The sequence below is a fragment of the Podarcis erhardii genome, assembly GCF_964252035.2.
Source record: "Podarcis erhardii genome assembly, chromosome: 3".
Classification (NCBI taxonomy): domain Eukaryota; kingdom Metazoa; phylum Chordata; class Lepidosauria; order Squamata; family Lacertidae; genus Podarcis; species Podarcis erhardii.
The window spans coordinates 51,971,601-51,991,004 of NC_138507.1; the positions used below are offsets into that span (position 1 = coordinate 51,971,601).

At 42.3% G+C, this 19,404-nt stretch overlaps 2 protein-coding genes across 5 annotated transcripts in view; one reads left to right on the forward strand and one right to left on the reverse strand.

Annotated features, from left to right (window-relative positions):
- Positions 1-5,726, forward strand: part of CDC40 (cell division cycle 40) — an 86,271-nt gene extending 80,545 nt beyond the window's left edge. For all 4 annotated transcript variants that reach the window (XM_081857123.1, XM_081857124.1, XM_081857122.1 and 1 more), the window contains exons 13-15: positions 2,317-2,393; positions 3,059-3,203; positions 3,830-5,726. In XM_081857123.1, coding sequence (XP_081713249.1) covers positions 2,317-2,393; positions 3,059-3,203; positions 3,830-4,007 — 400 coding nt within the window. In that variant the 3' untranslated portion in view covers positions 4,008-5,726. The remainder of the gene's footprint in view (positions 1-2,316; positions 2,394-3,058; positions 3,204-3,829) is intronic.
- A 678-nt stretch (positions 5,727-6,404) lies between these two features.
- Positions 6,405-19,404, reverse strand: part of METTL24 (methyltransferase like 24) — an 80,311-nt gene continuing 67,311 nt past the window's right edge. The window contains exon 5 of the mRNA XM_081857327.1: positions 6,405-7,166. Coding sequence (XP_081713453.1) covers positions 6,852-7,166 — 315 coding nt within the window. The 3' untranslated portion in view covers positions 6,405-6,851. The remainder of the gene's footprint in view (positions 7,167-19,404) is intronic.

Here is a 19,404-nt window from a genome sequence, read left to right on the forward strand (position 1 = left end):
GCCATATGAACATTTACTATAACCATGAGGAATGGGTAGATGAAATATGGAAACCACAGTAGATGCAATCGGAGAAATTCATGGAGTGACAATTACACCTAGTGTCTGTACTACCTCCATTATCCAAAGTGGTATAGCTCTAATTATCAGTTGCTGGGAATCTCAAGTGGAAAAGAGTGCTGTTGCACTGGGCTCCTGCTCTAATCTTTCTTGGGGGGCATTTTGACTTCATTTTAATGACTTCTGAAGTTGAATAATAAACTTCAAAATAGCAGAATGTTTGGTATAGTGAGTGAGAGATTGGTTGAGGGCCCTTGCATCCTGTCTACTCAGAATTGCTGTGCCCTTCAGGGTGAGGGTTACTTGTTTTCTTAAACAAAAACAAATAAATGTGTGGTTTATCTAAAATGTGTAGGATTCTTTTAATGATGTGCTGCATAAAAGCTGGGCATGAAGTACTGAAGTTATTTGTCATAACAGGCAAATAGGTTTTCTCCCTTGCATTTTTGCTTCTTAAAGGTGTGAGTGAATCTTCTAAAAAAAGCTTTCCAGTCTTTCTGTTGGCCCAAAGTGCCAGTGGTAGAATTTGATTACTTTGAATTTATATGATCTCATGGTTATATGAACAAAATTAAGCTGCAATTAACCTTCATGAGAGCATTTACACTCCATCTAATTTGTCATTAATGTGATGTATGTAAATATTATGGAGGTTAATGTAGCTGTGTAATGAATGGTTTCTGCATTGTTAAATCTTCAGTGCCACTCACAGACGCTGATGATATTTATATCAGCCATAGCAATTCTCAAGAGTTTCCAAAGACCATTCAGTTAACCAAAACTAAACAGTTAAATGCCTTGAGCAGAATCATGAAGCAAAAGAAAATTCTAGTGGGAAATCTTTTATTCTTTGTACAGAAGCATGTAAGTGTGCTGAAGTCCTTTAACTCTCTCCTACTTGAGGCGGATCTTCCCATGTATTTATCTTCAAGTATTTATTTATTTTTGAAAAACAAGAAAATCATGTTGAATGCTGCCTTTTTCTTTCTGCAAATCTTGAGATATTACTAGGAACTATTCATAGTAATGGTAAAGCAGCCACCAACAGGATTGAGCCTTGCCCTCCCCCATTAGCCCACGCTTCAAGCTTCCTTACCCTAGCCTAGAGCAGGGGTAGGCAACCTAAGGCCTGGGGCCTGGATGCGGCTCAATCGCCTTCTCAGTCCGGCCCGCGGATGGACCGGGACTCAGTGTGTTTTTACATGAGTAGAATGTGTCCTTTTATTTAAAATGCATCTCTGGGTTGCTTGTGGGGCTTAGGGATTCGTTCATTTTGCCCCCCAAAATATAGTCCGGCCTTCCACATGGTCTGAGGGACAATGGACCGGCCCACGGATCAAAAAGGTTGCTGACCCCTGGTCTAGAGCATTATTCAAAAATAAAGAACTAGAGAGATCTGCAACAAAGTGCTGCTGTGCATACCTAGGAGTGTTCCTTTTCAGGGCTCCAGCTAACATAGAATCAGGAGTCTTGTGACATAGTGTGGGTTTGTGAATGATAGGTAAAGAGACTCCTCCCCAACTCTCCTGTTTCCCGTCCTCCTAAAAACCACCTCCACAGTGCGCATAATGCCAAAGGGCTCAGATTTAAAGCTGGCTGCCTGGCCCAAACCTGAGTGCACGTTGTTGTGTTACACAGGGAGGGGAGCTCTGGAGAATGAGAGGGGGAAATGCTGCTGACCCACACCAGCTGTCATTTATGACAGCTGGTGTAGGGCAGGTGAGTGTGGCTTGGCCAAATGGCAGGCCTAATTAGGCCTGTGGGCGAGGTATCTCCCACTCCTGCCCTACCCCATCCAATGCACTATAAACTGTTAGAAGCTGAAGCCAGCCAATTCCTTCCTCCTCCGTTGTTCTTTTGTTTATTTCCAGCTGATACCTTCAACCTTTCAGGGCTCAACTGCTGTTTTGAGGGTTTTTTCATGAGCAGGTGGTAACATTTTGTTTTAACTGGCAAACTACTGTATGAGAGAATGCAGAAACCCCACAACATTGTCCAGGGCAGGAGGCTCATTTCACTTCAAAATGGTTAGGCATTAGACCACCCACTTTCTGCATTGAAGGAGATCGTGATTCCTAAATTTGAAACACAGGGAGAAAGTAAGTGTATTACACATGGCGTTGTTAGACACTGCAGAATTCAATAGCCAAGTAAACACATTTAGACTGCAGACCTCTAGGCCCCTCTCATCTCTTAATTTTGTTTGCTAGGTGTATGTTTATAGTATTTCATCCATATATTTCTCTTCTTTCATAGGGACATACCAGTAGATTTCAAATACATAGCAGAACCAAGTATGCACTCAATGCCAGCAGTGACTTTGTCTCCAAATGGTAAGCCAATGTATCTTCTTAGGCCTCTCATAGAATAATTTATTGCTTTAGAATTAACGCTTGAGGCTCCATATTTATGGCAGAATACAAATCCAGGGACGCGGGTGGCACTGTGGGTAAAACCTCAGTGCCTAGGACTTGCCAATCGCATGGTCGGCAGTTCAAATCCCCGCGGCGGGGTGAGCTCCCGTCTTTCGGTCCCAGCTCCTGCCCACCTAGCAGTTCGAAAGCACCCCTAAGTGCAAGTAGATAAATAGGTACCGCTTTATAGCGGGAAGGTAAACGGTGTTTCCGTGTGCTGCGCTGGTGCTGGCTCGCCAGAGCAGCTTCGTCACGCTGGCCACGTGACCCGGAAGTGTCTCCAGACAGCGCTGGCCCCCGGCCTCTAGAGTGAGATGGCCGCACAACCCTAGAGTCGGACACGACTGGCCCGCACCGGCAGGGGTACCTTTACCTTTACCTTTTTACAAATCCATGTTAAGTCCTATTACAACCAAAATAATTCATAATTCCATGTCTCAGATTGTGTGTCTTTGTAGAATGCAGAATTGGGGCTTTATTTTTTAAAATATACTATGGATATCAGATGTAGAAATCTAAGTGCATGAATTTATTTTAAGAATGACATTTAACATTTTTTTTATTTTTTTTTTTACTCTTAACAGGGAAGTGGCTGGCTTGTCAGTCGATGGACAACCAGATTTTGATTTTTGGAGCGCAAAACAGATTCAGGCTAAATAAAAAGAAAATATTCAAGGGCCATATGGTGGCTGGGTATGCTTGCCAAGTAGATTTTTCACCTGACATGAGGTATGCTTCATTATAGTTCATCTGGCTATTATGGGTTATCACGCCCCATTTTGATTTTCAGACTTTTCCCCCCTGGTCTGATTTTGGACTCTAAAGTGATTTAACATATGTTTTTAAACTGTCAAAGGAGTCCTCATATGTGTATAGTCTAAAACAATGATTCCGGATTAGGGAGGAGGATGAGTGTCCAGGTTCCTCCAGTAGTCAAGGTTGCACATCTGGTGCCCAATACTAGCAGTGCTGAGACTATGTTTTGGTACCATTCGTTTTGGGAGAGGAGAGGAATTGGGGGTTGTCTTCACCTTCCTTGTCATATGATGGGGCAGCATGAGGAGAAATTGGTTTAATTATTTTAACCCTTTTGAGCAGCTGATTTGCATGTTGATACTGACCACAGCGGCAACCAGTTGGGCAACTGATGCACACAGCATCTTGTAAGCAGCCCACACTGCTGGGCAGGTAACTTTTGAGGCCATTGTGATTAGCGTAATTCATCGCAAAAACCCTGCAGTAGAAAGTAAGCATGGAATTGCTTTCCATGGTTAAACCGTATTTTGGTGTTTTGACATAACCCTTCAAAATTTGGTTTCAATGGATTGAAGCAATTTTTTTTCTTTTCTTTGAAGCTATGTGATATCAGGTGATGCAGATGGAAAACTGAACATCTGGGACTGGAAGACAACAAAACTATACAGTCGATTAAAAGCCCATGACAAAGTCTGTATAGGTGCAGTTTGGCACCCACATGAGACATCCAAGGTAATCACTTGTGGATGGGATGGTCTTATTAAGCTGTGGGACTGAAGGCCATACTGGAGAACTCTAAACTTCTCATCACTTGGTGAACACCTGAGATTTTGGAACATCTGTTCTGCAACAAAGATGACCTGACATTAGAATATAAAGATGGGTTGCCTCAGGTATTTCAGTATTACAGTGCACATATACCATATGGGGAATTCAGAAGACTTCATCTGAAATGTTTCCATTCTCAAACTATTATAAGCTGAAAGTGACCAAATGAAATGGTCTAAGTGGAATATCCTTTGTAAGATATTTTAAAATTAAATTAAACTGAGGAGATTTGTGTCTAGCTTTGTGTTCATGAAGCTGAAGTATACACTTCATAAGCTTCACTCTATCCTCAAAAGTGCACAAGTTGGGAGAAAAATGTTTTCATTTCAGCATTGCAAGATGATGCACCCATTTATAAATACTGTTTGGCAGTACTCTCAAATTTCCAAATACATTGGATATTTCTGAGTGTGTGTGTGTGTACAGTATAATAGAAGTTGTTAGAATTGTTTTTGTATTTTAACAGCAGTTGTTGGTCATGTTGAAATACACAAAGATTTTATATGTGCAACACAGTTGTTGTTTCTTTGTGAGGGCAATCCCCTCAAACCCAACAGCCCGGCTTGAAAATATGAAGGAAAGCCTAGAGCAGAGACCCAGATAGGCAGAGGATGTCTATCTGTTGCTATGTTTAGCTCCAAGATGAGTTCAATCAAGTCCTGGATGTTTCTCTTCACCATTATCCATTTTGTGGAGCAGATGGATATAGCTAATGGGTTAAATCAGAAAAATGCTTATGAAGGTGATGAGCATGAGGTACATTTAATAGCTCCTCCCACTACCAAAAGGCCTTTCCTGGGTGTTAGGGCATGCTGCTGAGTGTGGCGGGCTGCAGCACATGGGGGCTAAAGCAGGGCTCACCAAAAATTGGGTGGGGGCACCTTTTTGTAGGAGCCCAATATTCAGCAATCCACACCCTTCCTGTCAGCCCCCAACACCACAACCCATTCCATTCAGCGAGGGACAGGCTGTTTGTGGTGAGATGGGATAGGAAATACACTTTATGCTCCCTCACCTCCAGGTATTTTTCTCAATCCCATTATATTTGCAGATGCATGGATTTGGATACATGCTAAGAAACTCTTCATTTTTATCAGGACTCCTTTTTTATAATTATTATTGACAAGTCAGGTTTCTATTCTTACTCAAAGATTTTCTTTTTATAATGAAATAAATCCAAAGAATATTATGTATATATGTATATAAGACAGTTAACGAGTAATTCATCAAATGCTGTTTTAGCATAGGCCCCATTCAGCCAGTGGAGCTTGTGCAATTAGTGAATTACTGCCTTTGTGGAGATGCTTCCAAGAGGTATAACTGAAAGCACATTGCAGCTTCATTGCCATTTGACCACCTATGTCTTGTAAATGGGCACTTTAATATCTATTTTTATTTCATAGAATTATGTGTTTTGTGCTAAACTACTGTACATATGTCTCAATCCTCCTTTTTACAGATCTTATTTTTAATAAATGTTTTATATTAAAAGTTGGATACCAGCTGAGTGTAACATCTCTAGCATTGTCTGCAGGTGGCTGCTGCTTCTTCCTTCCTTTCTTTTTACTCTTTATTTGGTATTAAAGTTGTAACTGCCTAGTTTTCTGCAGTGCCAGAGTGTAAATTTATCTTTCATTGAATTTATTATATTAAAATATTGTGGGAGAATTTCTTTGTGCTGTACATTTCTACAGTTGAAGGTGTGCAGCATCTTCAGAAATCTAGAACCGCTTCACACATTTCTGATAACACGGCATTTATAGTGGATGAAGCATGTAAGAATACTACATGATAGCTGCGCAACTACTTTTTTATTCTAAATACATGCATCAATAAATTGCTGCTGCCAAATTTGTGTTTCCCATCTACTCACCCACTGCTACTTGTGCTTCATCTAAGGGCCTAACTAGGAGTCATAGCATGGAGAGAGGAAAGGTTTCACCTTTTTCATTGCTACCATAGTCCCAGTTCCACATGCCTCCTCAAACAGCTGTTTGCCCCATGGGTGTGAAGCATACAGGCACCTGTGTGCCACTTTGGGAGGATTCAGATAGGCCAATTGCAGGGGGCTTAATTCCCCAAGAAGCCCCAATCTGAATTGCCTTTTGAAAACCTTGGCTGTTGCTGTGTGAATTTACACAACTGTTTTGTAGTTGTGCATGGCTGCTTCTAAAAATGTGGTCATGGACCAAAACAGACACATTTCACACATGATGACGGGCAGTTAATAACAGTATATGTTGTAAACCACCATCCTGATAACCTTAGCCCCCGTCCCACAGAAGAAAGCTTAGTATTTTAAGACAGCTTTTGGGGGGGGGATGATATTCAGCCATGAAGAAACAATTTATTTTCCACACATTTTGAGTTTTTAATGTTTGAGATGAAAACATCTCAACAGGCTTGGGCTGGGCAGCAGCCAAGTGCATAGATAAATTAAACAAAATACTTTATCTTAGAAGAGTTGAAGCCTGAATTTATAGAACAGGCTTCCTCAACCTCGGCCCTCCAGATGTTTTTGGCCTACAACTCCCATGATCCCTAGCTAGCAGAACTAGTGGTCAGGATGATGGGAATTGTAGTCTCAAAACCTCTGGAGGGCCGAGGTTGAGGAAGCCTGATATAGAAGCTATGCCTTCCCGCTTTTGTTGGGGAACAAAAATATATTTTTATTATATACCACAGCTGCTGTATTTGCACTTTGGGTAATTTTTGACAGTGCATCTCTGAACTCACCTTCAATAGTACCGTTGAAGGGGATGAGTCGCAGTTCTGTTCTGTAGGCCGAAGCCCCTATTTCCATCTTGTATTCACCCAGCTCAGTGTATAACAACTACTTGCGTTGAAGGCTTCCCTTTTTAGGAACATCTGTGGTTTTGATAAGTCTTTGTAAGTGTGAAAAAGCCTGAAGTCTTTCAGTTCTAGCTCTTTGAGGAGACTGTACCAGTACCGAACCACAGTGCTGTCATTGCCGCTGACCTCAAATCCCGGCCAATGAACATGGATTTCCAAGACCAACTGCCCTATGTGTTCCACAACGTCCTCTAGGATCAGGTTTTCCAAAATTTTCCACTCTGCACTTTCCATATCTGCTTTGAGGATATCGATCTGTAACAGTATGACAGGAAAGCATGAAAAACAAGCTCCTTGTTTCATAAATCAATTGTCATATGAATCAACTGTGTATTTAATATATCAAGCCTCATCAGAGAGGTCATTTCCGTGTGATTATTAGAAGTTAGAATGGTAGATTATTTACCACAGAATAGAGATTGCAAAGGAGGTATAAAAAGAACTAATTATTAGAAAACAGAGACATGCATTATGGTGAGATCAGTGTCCCCTTGCACAACTGACTTCTACATGTGCAAATAAGACCTATGCTTCCTCTCTTCATTGCAGCCCCCCCCCCCCCAGTGCAATCTGCTTTGGAGTTTGGTGGGCCACTGGAGGAGATGGAGGGAACAGAAGAAGCAGCCTCATCATATCTGTTAGCATATTGTTGGGTCCTGTGCATAGTATTCTATGCACTACTAATAAATTCATTTTCAAGGTGTGGATCCTTATGTAACTGAACAGTTCTCTGTGCTGAAACTGGTTGTATCTTAACAGCCACTGGAACATCCATACTCCCTTTCATATAACACAATAATGATAGATAACCTGATGAAAATTATCATGCAGAAGACTTCCCAAATAAAAGACCACACACATAGCCCTACAACACAGAGAGATTCACCAGCCAAGAGTTTGTCAATAGAGATTGCTCAGCTGTCCTGACTACTCTGACTTGGCTGAACGAAGTGCTATCTGTCATTTCCATGGCCACTCGATTCATTCCTAGATACAAATTCCTTCCTGATTGCTTCACAGTTTCAACAGTCGCAAATAACTTCGCTTTTAGGCATCAATCCTCGCCAGGGAGCAAGTCCCATTGAACTAAATGTGAGTTACTTCTAAGTAGATGTCTGTAAGATGGTGCCATTAGCATCTATGGAACATTTTAAGAAAAAGGAAATCCTTTCTCTTGTCATAGTCTCTCCTGGTCAAAACAAAATAAAAAAATTCCTTCCAGTAGCACCTTAAAGACCAACTGAGTTAGTTCTAGGTATGAGCTTTCGTGTGCATGCACACTTCTTCAGATACACTGAAACAGAAGTCACCGGACCTTTCTATATAGTGAGAAGGTGGGGAGGGGTATTACTCAGAAGGGTGGTGGGAATGGGTGATTGGCAGATAGCTGCGATGAGCCTGTTGACGACTCTTAACGACTGCAATAGGTCTAACAGGAAAAAGCAAGGGGTGAGAAGGTGAAAAATGGCTTTGTCATGTATAATGAGATAAGAATCCAATGTCTTTGTTCAAACCAGGTCTCTCCATAGTTTTAAGTTTGGTGATAAGTTGCAATTCAGCAGCTTCTCTTTCCAGTCTATTTCTGAAATTCCTTTGTAATAGAACAGCTACTTTGAGATCTTGTATAGAATGTCCTGGGAGATTGAAGTGTTCTCCTACTGGTTTTTCTGTCTTGTGGTTCCTGATGTCGGATTTATGTCCGTTTATTCTTTGGCGTAAGGTCTGGCCTGTTTGTCCAATATAGAGAGCTGAAGGACACTGTTGGCATTTTATGGCATACACAATGTTAGACGATGAGCAATTAAATAGTCCCGAGATGGTATGTGTGATGTTGTTGGGGCCAGTAATGGTGTTGTCCGGGTGTATGTGGCAGCAAAGTTGGCATCTGGGTTTATTGCAGGCTCTGGTGCCAGTGTCCGTGTTAAGTCTGGTTATAGTATTATTGTGGGTTAGGAGTTGTTTAAGATTGGGGGGCTGTCTGGAGGCAATGAAAGGTCTTCCTCCCAGAGCTTGAGAAAGAGAACTGTCATTGTCCAGGAGAGGTTGTAGATCTCTGATGATGCGTTGTACTGTTTTAACTTGGGAGCTGTATGTGAAGAACTGAACAAGATTGTTAAGGAGCTACCCCCACACATCCAAGAACAGATCCTCACAAACACACCAACAGAACCTCGACCAGGAACTTTCTATCTTCTACCTAAAATACACAAACCAGGAAATCCAGGACGCCCCATCATTTCAGGTATTGGCACTATTACAGTGGGTGTCTCCGGTTATATGGACTCTGTTCTGAAACCATATGCCATCAGTGCTCCCAGCTATGTACGTGACTCCACAGATTTTCTGAGGAAAATACAATCTTTAAATAATCTTCCCAACAATACTATACTAGCTACTATGGATGTGGAATCTCTGTATACCAACATCCCACACAACGATGGTTTACAAGCTATAAGGAATACCATTTCAGATAAAACCACAGCGGACTTTGCTACCAAACTCTGCCAATTTGTCCTTACCCACAACAACTTCAAATTCGGTGATGACCTGTTCCTTCAGATCAGCGGCACAGCAATGGGCACCCGCATGGCCCCACAGTATGCCAACATCTTCATGGCGGATTTAGAACAACGTTTCCTAAACTCCTACCCACTCAAACCTCTCTTGTACCTGCGATACATTGATATTTTTATCATCTGGACACATGGTCAACAGACCCTGGACACCTTCCATCAGAAATTCAATGATTTTCACCCCACCATCAACCTAACAATGAATCAATCTATGCAAGAAATACATTTTTTGGACACTACTATAAAAATACAGGATGGGCGCATAGACACCACCTTATACCGTAAACCAACTGACCGACAAACATATCTACATGCCTCTAGCTACCATCCCAAACATACCAAACAGTCCATTGTATATAGCCAGGCACTACGTTACAGCCGCATCTGCTCCAATTCTACAGACAGAGACTCTCACCTAAGAGATCTACAGCAAACCTTTTTAGAACTAAAATACCCAGCAGATGAAGTTAGACAACAGATCAACAGAGCCAGACTGATACCCAGAGAGAACTTGCTGCAAGACAGACCCAAAAAAGAAAATAACAGAACACCTCTAGTCATCACATACAGCTCCCAAGTTAAAACAGTACAACGCATCATCAGAGATCTACAACCTCTCCTGGACAATGACAGTTCTCTTTCTCAAGCTCTGGGAGGAAGACCTTTCATTGCCTCCAGACAGCCCCCCAATCTTAAACAACTCCTAACCCACAATAATACTATAACCAGACTTAACACGGACACTGGCACCAGAGCCTGCAATAAACCCAGATGCCAACTTTGCTGCCACATACACCCGGACAACACCATTACTGGCCCCAACAACATCACACATACCATCTCGGGACTATTTAATTGCTCATCGTCTAACATTGTGTATGCCATAAAATGCCAACAGTGTCCTTCAGCTCTCTATATTGGACAAACAGGCCAGACCTTACGCCAAAGAATAAACGGACATAAATCCGACATCAGGAACCACAAGACAGAAAAACCAGTAGGAGAACACTTCAATCTCCCAGGACATTCTATACAAGATCTCAAAGTAGCTGTTCTATTACAAAGGAATTTCAGAAATAGACTGGAAAGAGAAGCTGCTGAATTGCAACTTATCACCAAACTTAAAACTATGGAGAGACCTGGTTTGAACAAAGACATTGGATTCTTATCTCATTATACATGACAAAGCCATTTTTCACCTTCTCACCCCTTGCTTTTTCCTGTTAGACCTATTGCAGTCGTTAAGAGTCGTCAACAGGCTCATCGCAGCTATCTGCCAATCACCCATTCCCACCACCCTTCTGAGTAATACCCCTCCCCACCTTCTCACTATATAGAAAGGTCCGGTGACTTCTGTTTCAGTGTATCTGAAGAAGTGTGCATGCACACGAAAGCTCATACCTAGAACTAACTCAGTTGGTCTTTAAGGTGCTACTGGAAGGAATTTTTTTATTTTGTTTTGACCATGGCAGACCAACACGGCTACCTATCTGTAACATAGTCTCTCCTGGTGAAAGCAAAAGTCACTATCAGGAACCAAAAGAAAATACTTTATTAATGTGGAACTTGAAAAGCAAATGTCACAACAGCATCCACATTTCCCATGAAAATTATTTCAAGTATGGTGGCTGGTGTTCCTTCCTTAGCCCCTGCACTGCCTATGCCCCCAACAGATCTAAAGGCAGTTACAACAAATGACAATCATTAGAAGTAGGAGCCAGCCAAAGTTCAGCACTTTCAAATTCCACTATTGCAACAGCAGAGTCAAGTATGTGTTGAACCTTTGGCTTCAGGTGGAACATGACTATGGAAAACAAGAGACATCAGTGGAAGTGGTAAGGAAATGATTGTGGCTCATGGCTGTGAGCACCAAACTCCAGGATAATGAGTTGCTCTTAAATATCCCAGTGTGGTACGTTTTACTATATAGTCCCTAGATCATGCAAGGCTATTTAAAGGAACTAAGCTTATAGATTGCTTTTTTAAACAAGACTAGAGCATTCCCTTGAGACTGGATGTCAAACATCTGAAAGGCACTCGTCTCTTCTAAAGAAGTAGTACAAACATGGAATGCTATGCAGATGTTTGCTTAAGTATATTAATTACTGCAGGACTGCTACTGCTGCCAAAGAAAAATCCCTATTAATGCTTTTTGCAGGATAGTATTCATAGCAATTTCCTTACTGTGTGTGAAAGAGATTCTAGACTACTTAGTATTCACGTCAGACATTTGTTGTCTCCACCCAGATCCACAGCTGTGAGTTTATGTCTTCCAAAGGGAGAAAAGAAAAAGTCCATCTTGGAAGATAGAGAGAAGCATGCACTCGTCACCAGGCTCCATCTGGTGATAATTCAGTTGTGCCATCTCAGTTTTGCTGTGTGCGCCATCTGCATGATTTTGCTTCATGCCCTGTTTAACTCTTCAATACCTATTAACTGCCTGCAATAATTAGGGTCAGAGCAGACAGTGCAACCTCTTTGTGGGGGCTGCTTGACAGAGCAAATGTGCCCACCCAGTGAACTACTTTTGTGTAGTGACCTATGGAGTGGATGTATTTTCACCTGGGCAATCTTTTTTCTATTTGTGTGGTGGGATCCCATACAGAAAATAATTCAATGCATACAGTAGGCAGCAAGCTCCTACTTAGGGCAATTGAAAATGACATCCACAAGACATCTGTTTGGTGTATTAGGTCTTAAATCTTTCTTTTTTGTATAGGGACAAATAACAAAAGGTTCAGATATTGTACATCCCATATTTAATACGGTACAGGGGGAAACTGTCCTCCCCAAACAAAAATAGAGAATTTAGACTACTTGGGAAATATGCTCATATTGGTACACAGGTAGGATTCATTCACACAATCCATCTGCTGCAGTCAAAAGCAATAGATGGTTCACGAAACAGAGGAAACCTATTTGTGCAGGAATGTTTGCACACAGGTCATTCACAATAAGCAGCCTGATAGGGAGTGGCAGGGGGAAGCCCCGCTGGGCAAGGCCCAAGACTCACTGCCATGATCCACCACATGTAGAATTTACACACACCATTGAATTAGCCCTACAATTAGAATTCCAAGAGGGATTTCATCAGTTTCAGTTCAGTGGAGAAACAGCTGCATCTCATGCTAACAGCTGTTAGCCAGTATGATACAGGTCGAGAGAGAGGAGGGGTGGAAATGTATAAATGGTGAATATGCATTGCATTTGGTAAAATGTTACAAGTATCACAAGATACACTTGAAAAATTAGTTTAGTTCCTGCAGTTGTGCAGAAACATTAAGCTACAGGCGACACATTTAACCATTAAGGTTCTTGTCTGAATAGGAGTATCTTAAGATCTATTCAGAGAAAAATATGCTCCTCCATCAATTTTGTAGGTATTTTAAAAGAAACAACTCCCCCCGCCCACTGTTTCAAGTGGGAGGAAAAAACAAGGAAGTGGTTTAAAGGAGCTCTATAGACCGTAGACCACATGTCATCCTGGTTTAGGTTTAGGGAAATCCTGGTGGCTGAAACAGCTTTACACCCTTCAGAACCAAGCTGATTCCTAGTCCTTTCTCAAAACTGCCCCAACACATTCTGTTTCTGGCTCTTCTGATGTCAGAGCTCCAGTGTCGGTAGAGCCAAGATGCTGGAGGCTGCAGTGGCAGAAGGGAGGAGGGATCCAACATCAGATCTCTCTCTCTCTCTCTCTCTGACACTGCATGCTTGCACATGGTTTTAAATAAGAAGAAAGGGACATCTCTCTTGCTGAAATAATTATGTAGAAGAGGAGAGAATTTCAATGGCTGCTACTTGTCTCACAAGCTGCGATTTCCAGGATTTTCTCTCTTGCACAACTATTGAAAGCATAGAGATCCTCTTCTCCTTTGCAGTTGGCCCAGGGACCCTAGAGGAGGGGTAAATAACCAGTGGCTCTCCATATGTTGCTAGACTACAGCTCGAATCCTCCTTGACCATTGGCCATTCTGGGGGAAACATATGAAAATTCAACAACACCTGGAAGGCCACAGGTCTCCTCTGCTTTAGAGAAAAACAGATGTACAGCATGGTAAAAAAATTAAGGGGGTTTCCAGTTTGCATAACTATTGTAACTAGATATCTGCCTTTTCATACAAGCATTTACCTTTTCTTACACACCTGCAAATGCAACCTTTTCTTTTTTACATAAATAAGAATCACTTGGCTTTCCCCCCTTTCCACTCCATCAGTGACAGGATGTCATTTGTGGAAATGTTTCTGTCACATACCAGACCTTCAGGTTTGCACAATAAAAGTGGATTAAGCTGTTCTTTCACCCTAGCACAACAAATCCACTTTTAAAAAATAAACTTGTGTGGTTCAGAAAATGACAAGGAAATGCATTGAGGGTGCATCCAGACATCCTTTTCATGGTGCATTCATGGTGCTTTGTGCTCATGATGGGATCTAGGTGCTCAGTGGCTTTTTGGCTTTTGGTTTTTTTTAAAAAAAGAGGTGCTGGCATTCATATATTGATAGGATTGCTGTGCCAGAATAAAACAGCTGCCATTGGCAGCAAAAGAACAGGTGCTGGTATTCCGTATAGGGAGTTACTGTCACAAAAATGCCCTGACATGCAGCAATGTGTGATCCCATTTTCAATACTGTTTGCTCCTACAGAAGTTCTGGGAAGGACATACTGCTTCATTTCCAGTTGCTGCCTATCCTAAAACTCTCCATGCTACAATAATAATAATAATAATTTATTATTTATACCCCGCCCATCTGGCTGGGTTTCCCCAGCTACTCTGTGCAGCTTCCAACAAAAGATTAAAAATACATTAAAACATCAGTCATTAAAAACTTCCCTAAACAGGGAATGTTGCAGGATTGTGTGTTACTGTTTTTGTCCGGCTTTTGCTATGTCTCCAGATGACAATAATTGCAGTAACAATGGGGAAGCATCACAGAACAACACATAAGGCAGAATCATGTGCGGACGGTCTATTGTTGCATCAACAACATTGTGAACAACACACACACACACACACACACACACACACACACACACACACACCTGTTGAGTGGCCTGAAGAGGGTAGGATGAATAAATAACTAATGGAAAGCTGTGAAAACACTCTGTAAGCAAATCGGGAAGAATGCTCATTGAATAAATCAGAACAAAAGCTTAATAAAGACCAGATATAATCTAATCTTGATGTAAGGATAGCACACACAAATACAGATGAATACTCAGTATATGGGTCATCTGGAGGGGCTTTTAGGTTGTGGTATTCTGGCTTTGATGCCTCCCTTCACCTCATGTACTCTCAAGTTAATGTCCAAAAGAGTTGACAGCCTTGCATTCAGGAGGACAGGCAGCAGGTATTCAGCTCATAACCTACAACATTCACAAAACTGAACTGAAATGTGACTGTTATGAACAGCATCTCCAGGATAAAGTGAGCTGCCGGAAGGAGAAGAAGAAAAGCATAAGCTGTGCCTGTATATCTGTTGCATACGGGAAAGCTCACAAAAGAAAGATGACAGTATTAAGAGATAGCGGGTAGCCAATTCAAAGTTTGACACTACTTGCACTGCTCACACAAAAATGTTCAGCATGCTTAGAAAAAGAAAAAAGATTGACAGAAAAGCACAGCGTCTAAAATGCTCCAGCATCTAAAACCCAAAACAATGACTGCCATGAAGGGCAGATTTCTACCCTCAGCTCTAAAAAAAAGGTGTGAGTAAGTAAAATAAAGACATGAACTAAATAGATTTGCCTTTCTACTCATGACTTTCTATACATTACTGTTGTGTTACTAGGGCACGTCATTCTGGACAGTTCTGTCACCAGACGCACACCCCACATAGACACTAAACCCATGTCAGGCAAGGGGTGTGTCATTCTGTGGCGCTCCTGACAGGCCCTGCTAGCTGGCTGAGGAAAGTCCAGCAACATCTGGAAAGCCAAAGCTCCCTCAGCCCTGATGTAAGGGCTGCTCTGGACGAGCACAGGCCTGTTCCAGTCAGAGCTCTAAGGAAAGAGGACAACAGACATGTATTTAACAACAGAAAAACAGATCTTTGTGGAAGTGGCAACATCACCACTCTTCCTATTGCACCCGGAATGAAGCCTAGAAAAGGCTACTCTGGGCAGAACTATTAAATCTTGAATTAGAAAGTCTTCCTCTTTCTCTCTCTGTGAGACACACACACAAACACACACACACACACCAGCACAGCTGTCTGCTCACTATAGGACAAAGTCCAAGTGGGCAATGCTGGCGTTATTGCTCATGTGCCCCTAAGCAAAACAGGTGGTCATGCCACCATGCACACATTAAAATTACATTTTCCCCTAGTGGTGATTCATCAGAAGATTTACTTATCCATCTGTCACTCCCGGTCACAGAGATCCATTAATCAGCAGTCTTATCTCTTCGAGCATTACTTGATGTATGTGCTTCACAGCTTCATTCCAATCATATGTTTCCAATTATAGTTCCGAGCTGAAGCTAACCAGCACACGCTAATTGGAATCGGCGTCAGGAAGATCTGACTTCACTGAGGGCTCGTGCCACGTGTTTGGCTGCCGTCAGTCAAGAGACATCAAGTCACAGGAAACTGCTTTATACAATATCAGACTTTGGTCCACCTAGCTCAGTTTTATCTACACTGGCAGCGGCTCTCCAGGGTTTCGGGTAGGAGTCTCTCCCAGTCATGTCTGGAGATGCCAAGCATAGAATGTGGGACTTTCTAAATACATAGCAGATCCTCGCCAGTGAGTTATGGCCCCTGCCCTAGACAATTCGGGGATGGATTGACAAAGAACCTGGCTTGGTGTCATGCACCTTCCTTTGTTCTCACAATGCATACTCCCTACTCCTGCAATTTGCTTGAACTGTTTTTAATTTCTGAATTTTAAATTGTCCTGAGATCTGCTGCTGAAGGGCATGCAATAAACTTAGCAATAATACTGATGATGATGATATTGTTGCACACCTAACCTTCATTATTTCAGGCCCAGTCATAAAAATGGAGATGCCAAACGAGTGTGCAGGTTCTGTGTCTTAAGTATTCTACCTACACGGTGCTTATCACTAGGACACCATGAGCATCTGAAAAACATTTTATGTTCCTGCTGCAAATTACCCTCAGGAGAGACAAAAGAATGTTGCTTTAATGATTCACCATGCATTTGCCAGCATTATGTTCCGTGTATAATCTGTTTCCCTGGTGCTACATTGTCATTCTTTCACACGCTGAGGCTGAGTATGGGAGACTGGGGAAAGAGGAGACAGATAAATTTGAAGTATACTTATGTTTACATGCAATTTCTTCAGCAACTGGAATGAAAAGTAATAAAGACTTCTAATTTCTAAACCTGCAGGCCCATAGCCCCTGCTCTACTCACAGCCGTGGGGAGCTGGTGTACTTAGCTGCTACAACAGCTACAAGGATGGGTGAAATCCAGAGCTTATCAGAGAGCCTTGAGATAGCACTTACAATCCATTTCCGGTTTCTTTTATATGACCAAAAAACATACCAGGAGTGCACTTGTAGAAGTACTGAAAGGAATGTAACATGCCAACTGGACTCATTGTTGTGGCACAGTCCCAGCCTGTGTCTTAATTTTTTTTTTAAAAGCTTCACAGTTCCCTCAGCTTCCATTCCCTAGAGGCAGGCAGACCGTGGAAGCTCCTGCCAAGTCTCAGTGCGCAAGCTGTGCAAAGCTTGCTGTCTGGCAGGGGAGTTGGGCAACTCTGACAGTCATTAACGCTGTGATGGCCGCATCCCAAAAGGTGGTAACAGTACCTTTCCTGGCTATGTGCCGCTCATCAGACTGGCTTGCTCAGAGCCACCTGTCAATCAGAACCCACCCGGACAAGGAACCCTTCACAATGGAATCTGGCCAATATTCACCATCCATCCAATCAACCTGGTGCTGCATTACTCAGGGGCCTATGTTTGTGAGTAACTACATAGGATAGTTGCTTAGATACTTACCGTATTTTTTGCTCTATAAGACTCACTTTTTCCCTCCTAAAAAGTAAGGGGAAATTTGTGTGCGTCTTATGGAGCAAATGCACACTGCACAGCTATCCCAGAAGCCAGAACAGCAAGAGGGATCACTGCTTCCGCTGCGCAGCGATCTCTCTTGCTGTTCTGGCTTCTGGGATTCAGAATATTTTTTTTCTTGTTTTCCTCCTCCAAAAACTAGGTGCGTCTTATGGTCTGGTGCGTCTTACAGAGCGAAAAATATGGTGAATGGATACTTAGGATAGTAGCTCGGTCCCAGCTCCAGCCAACCTAGCAGTTCGAAAGAATGTCAAAGTGCAAGTAGATAAATAGGTACCACTCTGGCGGGAAGGTAAACGGTGTTTTGGTGTGCTGCTCTGGTTTCACCAGAAGCGGCTTAGTCATGCTGGCCACATGACCCAGAAAAACTGTCTGCAGACAAATGTTGGCTCCCTCGGCCAGTAAAGCAAGATGAGACTTGCAACCCCAGAGTCGTCCGCGACTGGACTTAACTGTCAGGGGTCCTTTACCTTTACCTTTTTACTTAGGATAGAGTAGACTTGGTATCAGGGCCAGATGAAGACATGCTGAGACCGTAACCCTAGTCAACTTTAAGAGATCCCATAGCACATGAAACACCTTTAAATGAAAGTACCTTCTGAATTCTTACTTAGCATATATGAAAACTTTTTATGCTCAGGAACATAAAATCAGTTACACACATAGTTTAGCACTTAACGAAGCAGAAGAAGCATGCACCCTGTGTGTTATGCACATATCATAAAATTTAGAAAGAAAGAAAAAAGCATTTAGAGCCCCCTCTTAATCTGAGGCCTCAAGCTGTAGTTTACTTAGCATGAAATGTGTGAAGTGCTTTGTACTTCCTTTCATGCAGTATTCTGCCTTTCCCCTTTTTGTTCTCTTAAACCCCTTTCTCTTAAAACTGGTTGTAGGGGTTTAATCATGTGTTGTTGTGACTGCTCACAAGATAGTCTTCTCTCCACGGTGCCTAGATCTCTGAGTCCATGCTGTTTTCATGTCTAGGGAGAACTGCGGGAAAGCTAGCTGCCCTCCTTCGTAGAGGGAGAGAGGTGTGGGCTGGGTGCTCCCACATCTCCCTATCCAGGATGAATTGCTCACAGCCTTGAGGACTGCCCTTGTCTCAAAGTCAGAGGAAAAGGAAGGGCTGGTGGCAGCAGACCAAATGGTTAGAGACAGGAGCTGTTCCTGTTCCCAGGAGAGGGGGGGGGAATGAACTCTCAGGCTTTCGCTACAATAGTCAGGGCCAAGGAGGCCTTAATATCTGCAACAACAAGGTTAATGGGATTTCTGATATATCTGGCATTGACCTGAGTGCCATTTAAAGTTCCCTACAGAGAACAATCAGTTGAGAGTAAGTACCTGAGAGAAGCTATTTGCCGGTGTTATCACAGCATGTGATAAAAGCCACTAGAGAAAGCGAGATATCCCAATTTACCACACATCAGGTTTCCTGCATCTCTGCACATAACAAGAGATCATATCTGCAGTGCTTGGGTCCAAAGAGATTTAGGTTACATAGCCATGGTGTCAAAGTTAAGCACTGCAATCTTTTCTGGTTGGGAATGAAGGGAGAAAATAATTTTCCTAGTTCCTATACTTTGCATGGATGACAAATTTACCACATTGTATATTTACATGTTTAAGCCATATGCAAATAAGGGAGTGGATTGTAACAATTTCCCTTCTTATTTGGGCTATTCAGGAAGAGTTCACCCCATAACAGCTGTTCCATCACCATGACCTATTCTTGGCATAGGGAGCATTTGGTGTTTTGCTCTTGTAGGATTTGTTTAGGGTTCTGTTCCTGGGATATTAGCACCTCAATCAAGAGATACACACAAGGACTGGATGAGCAGCACAACAAACACAGAGCACCACAAGCCTGCTTCATA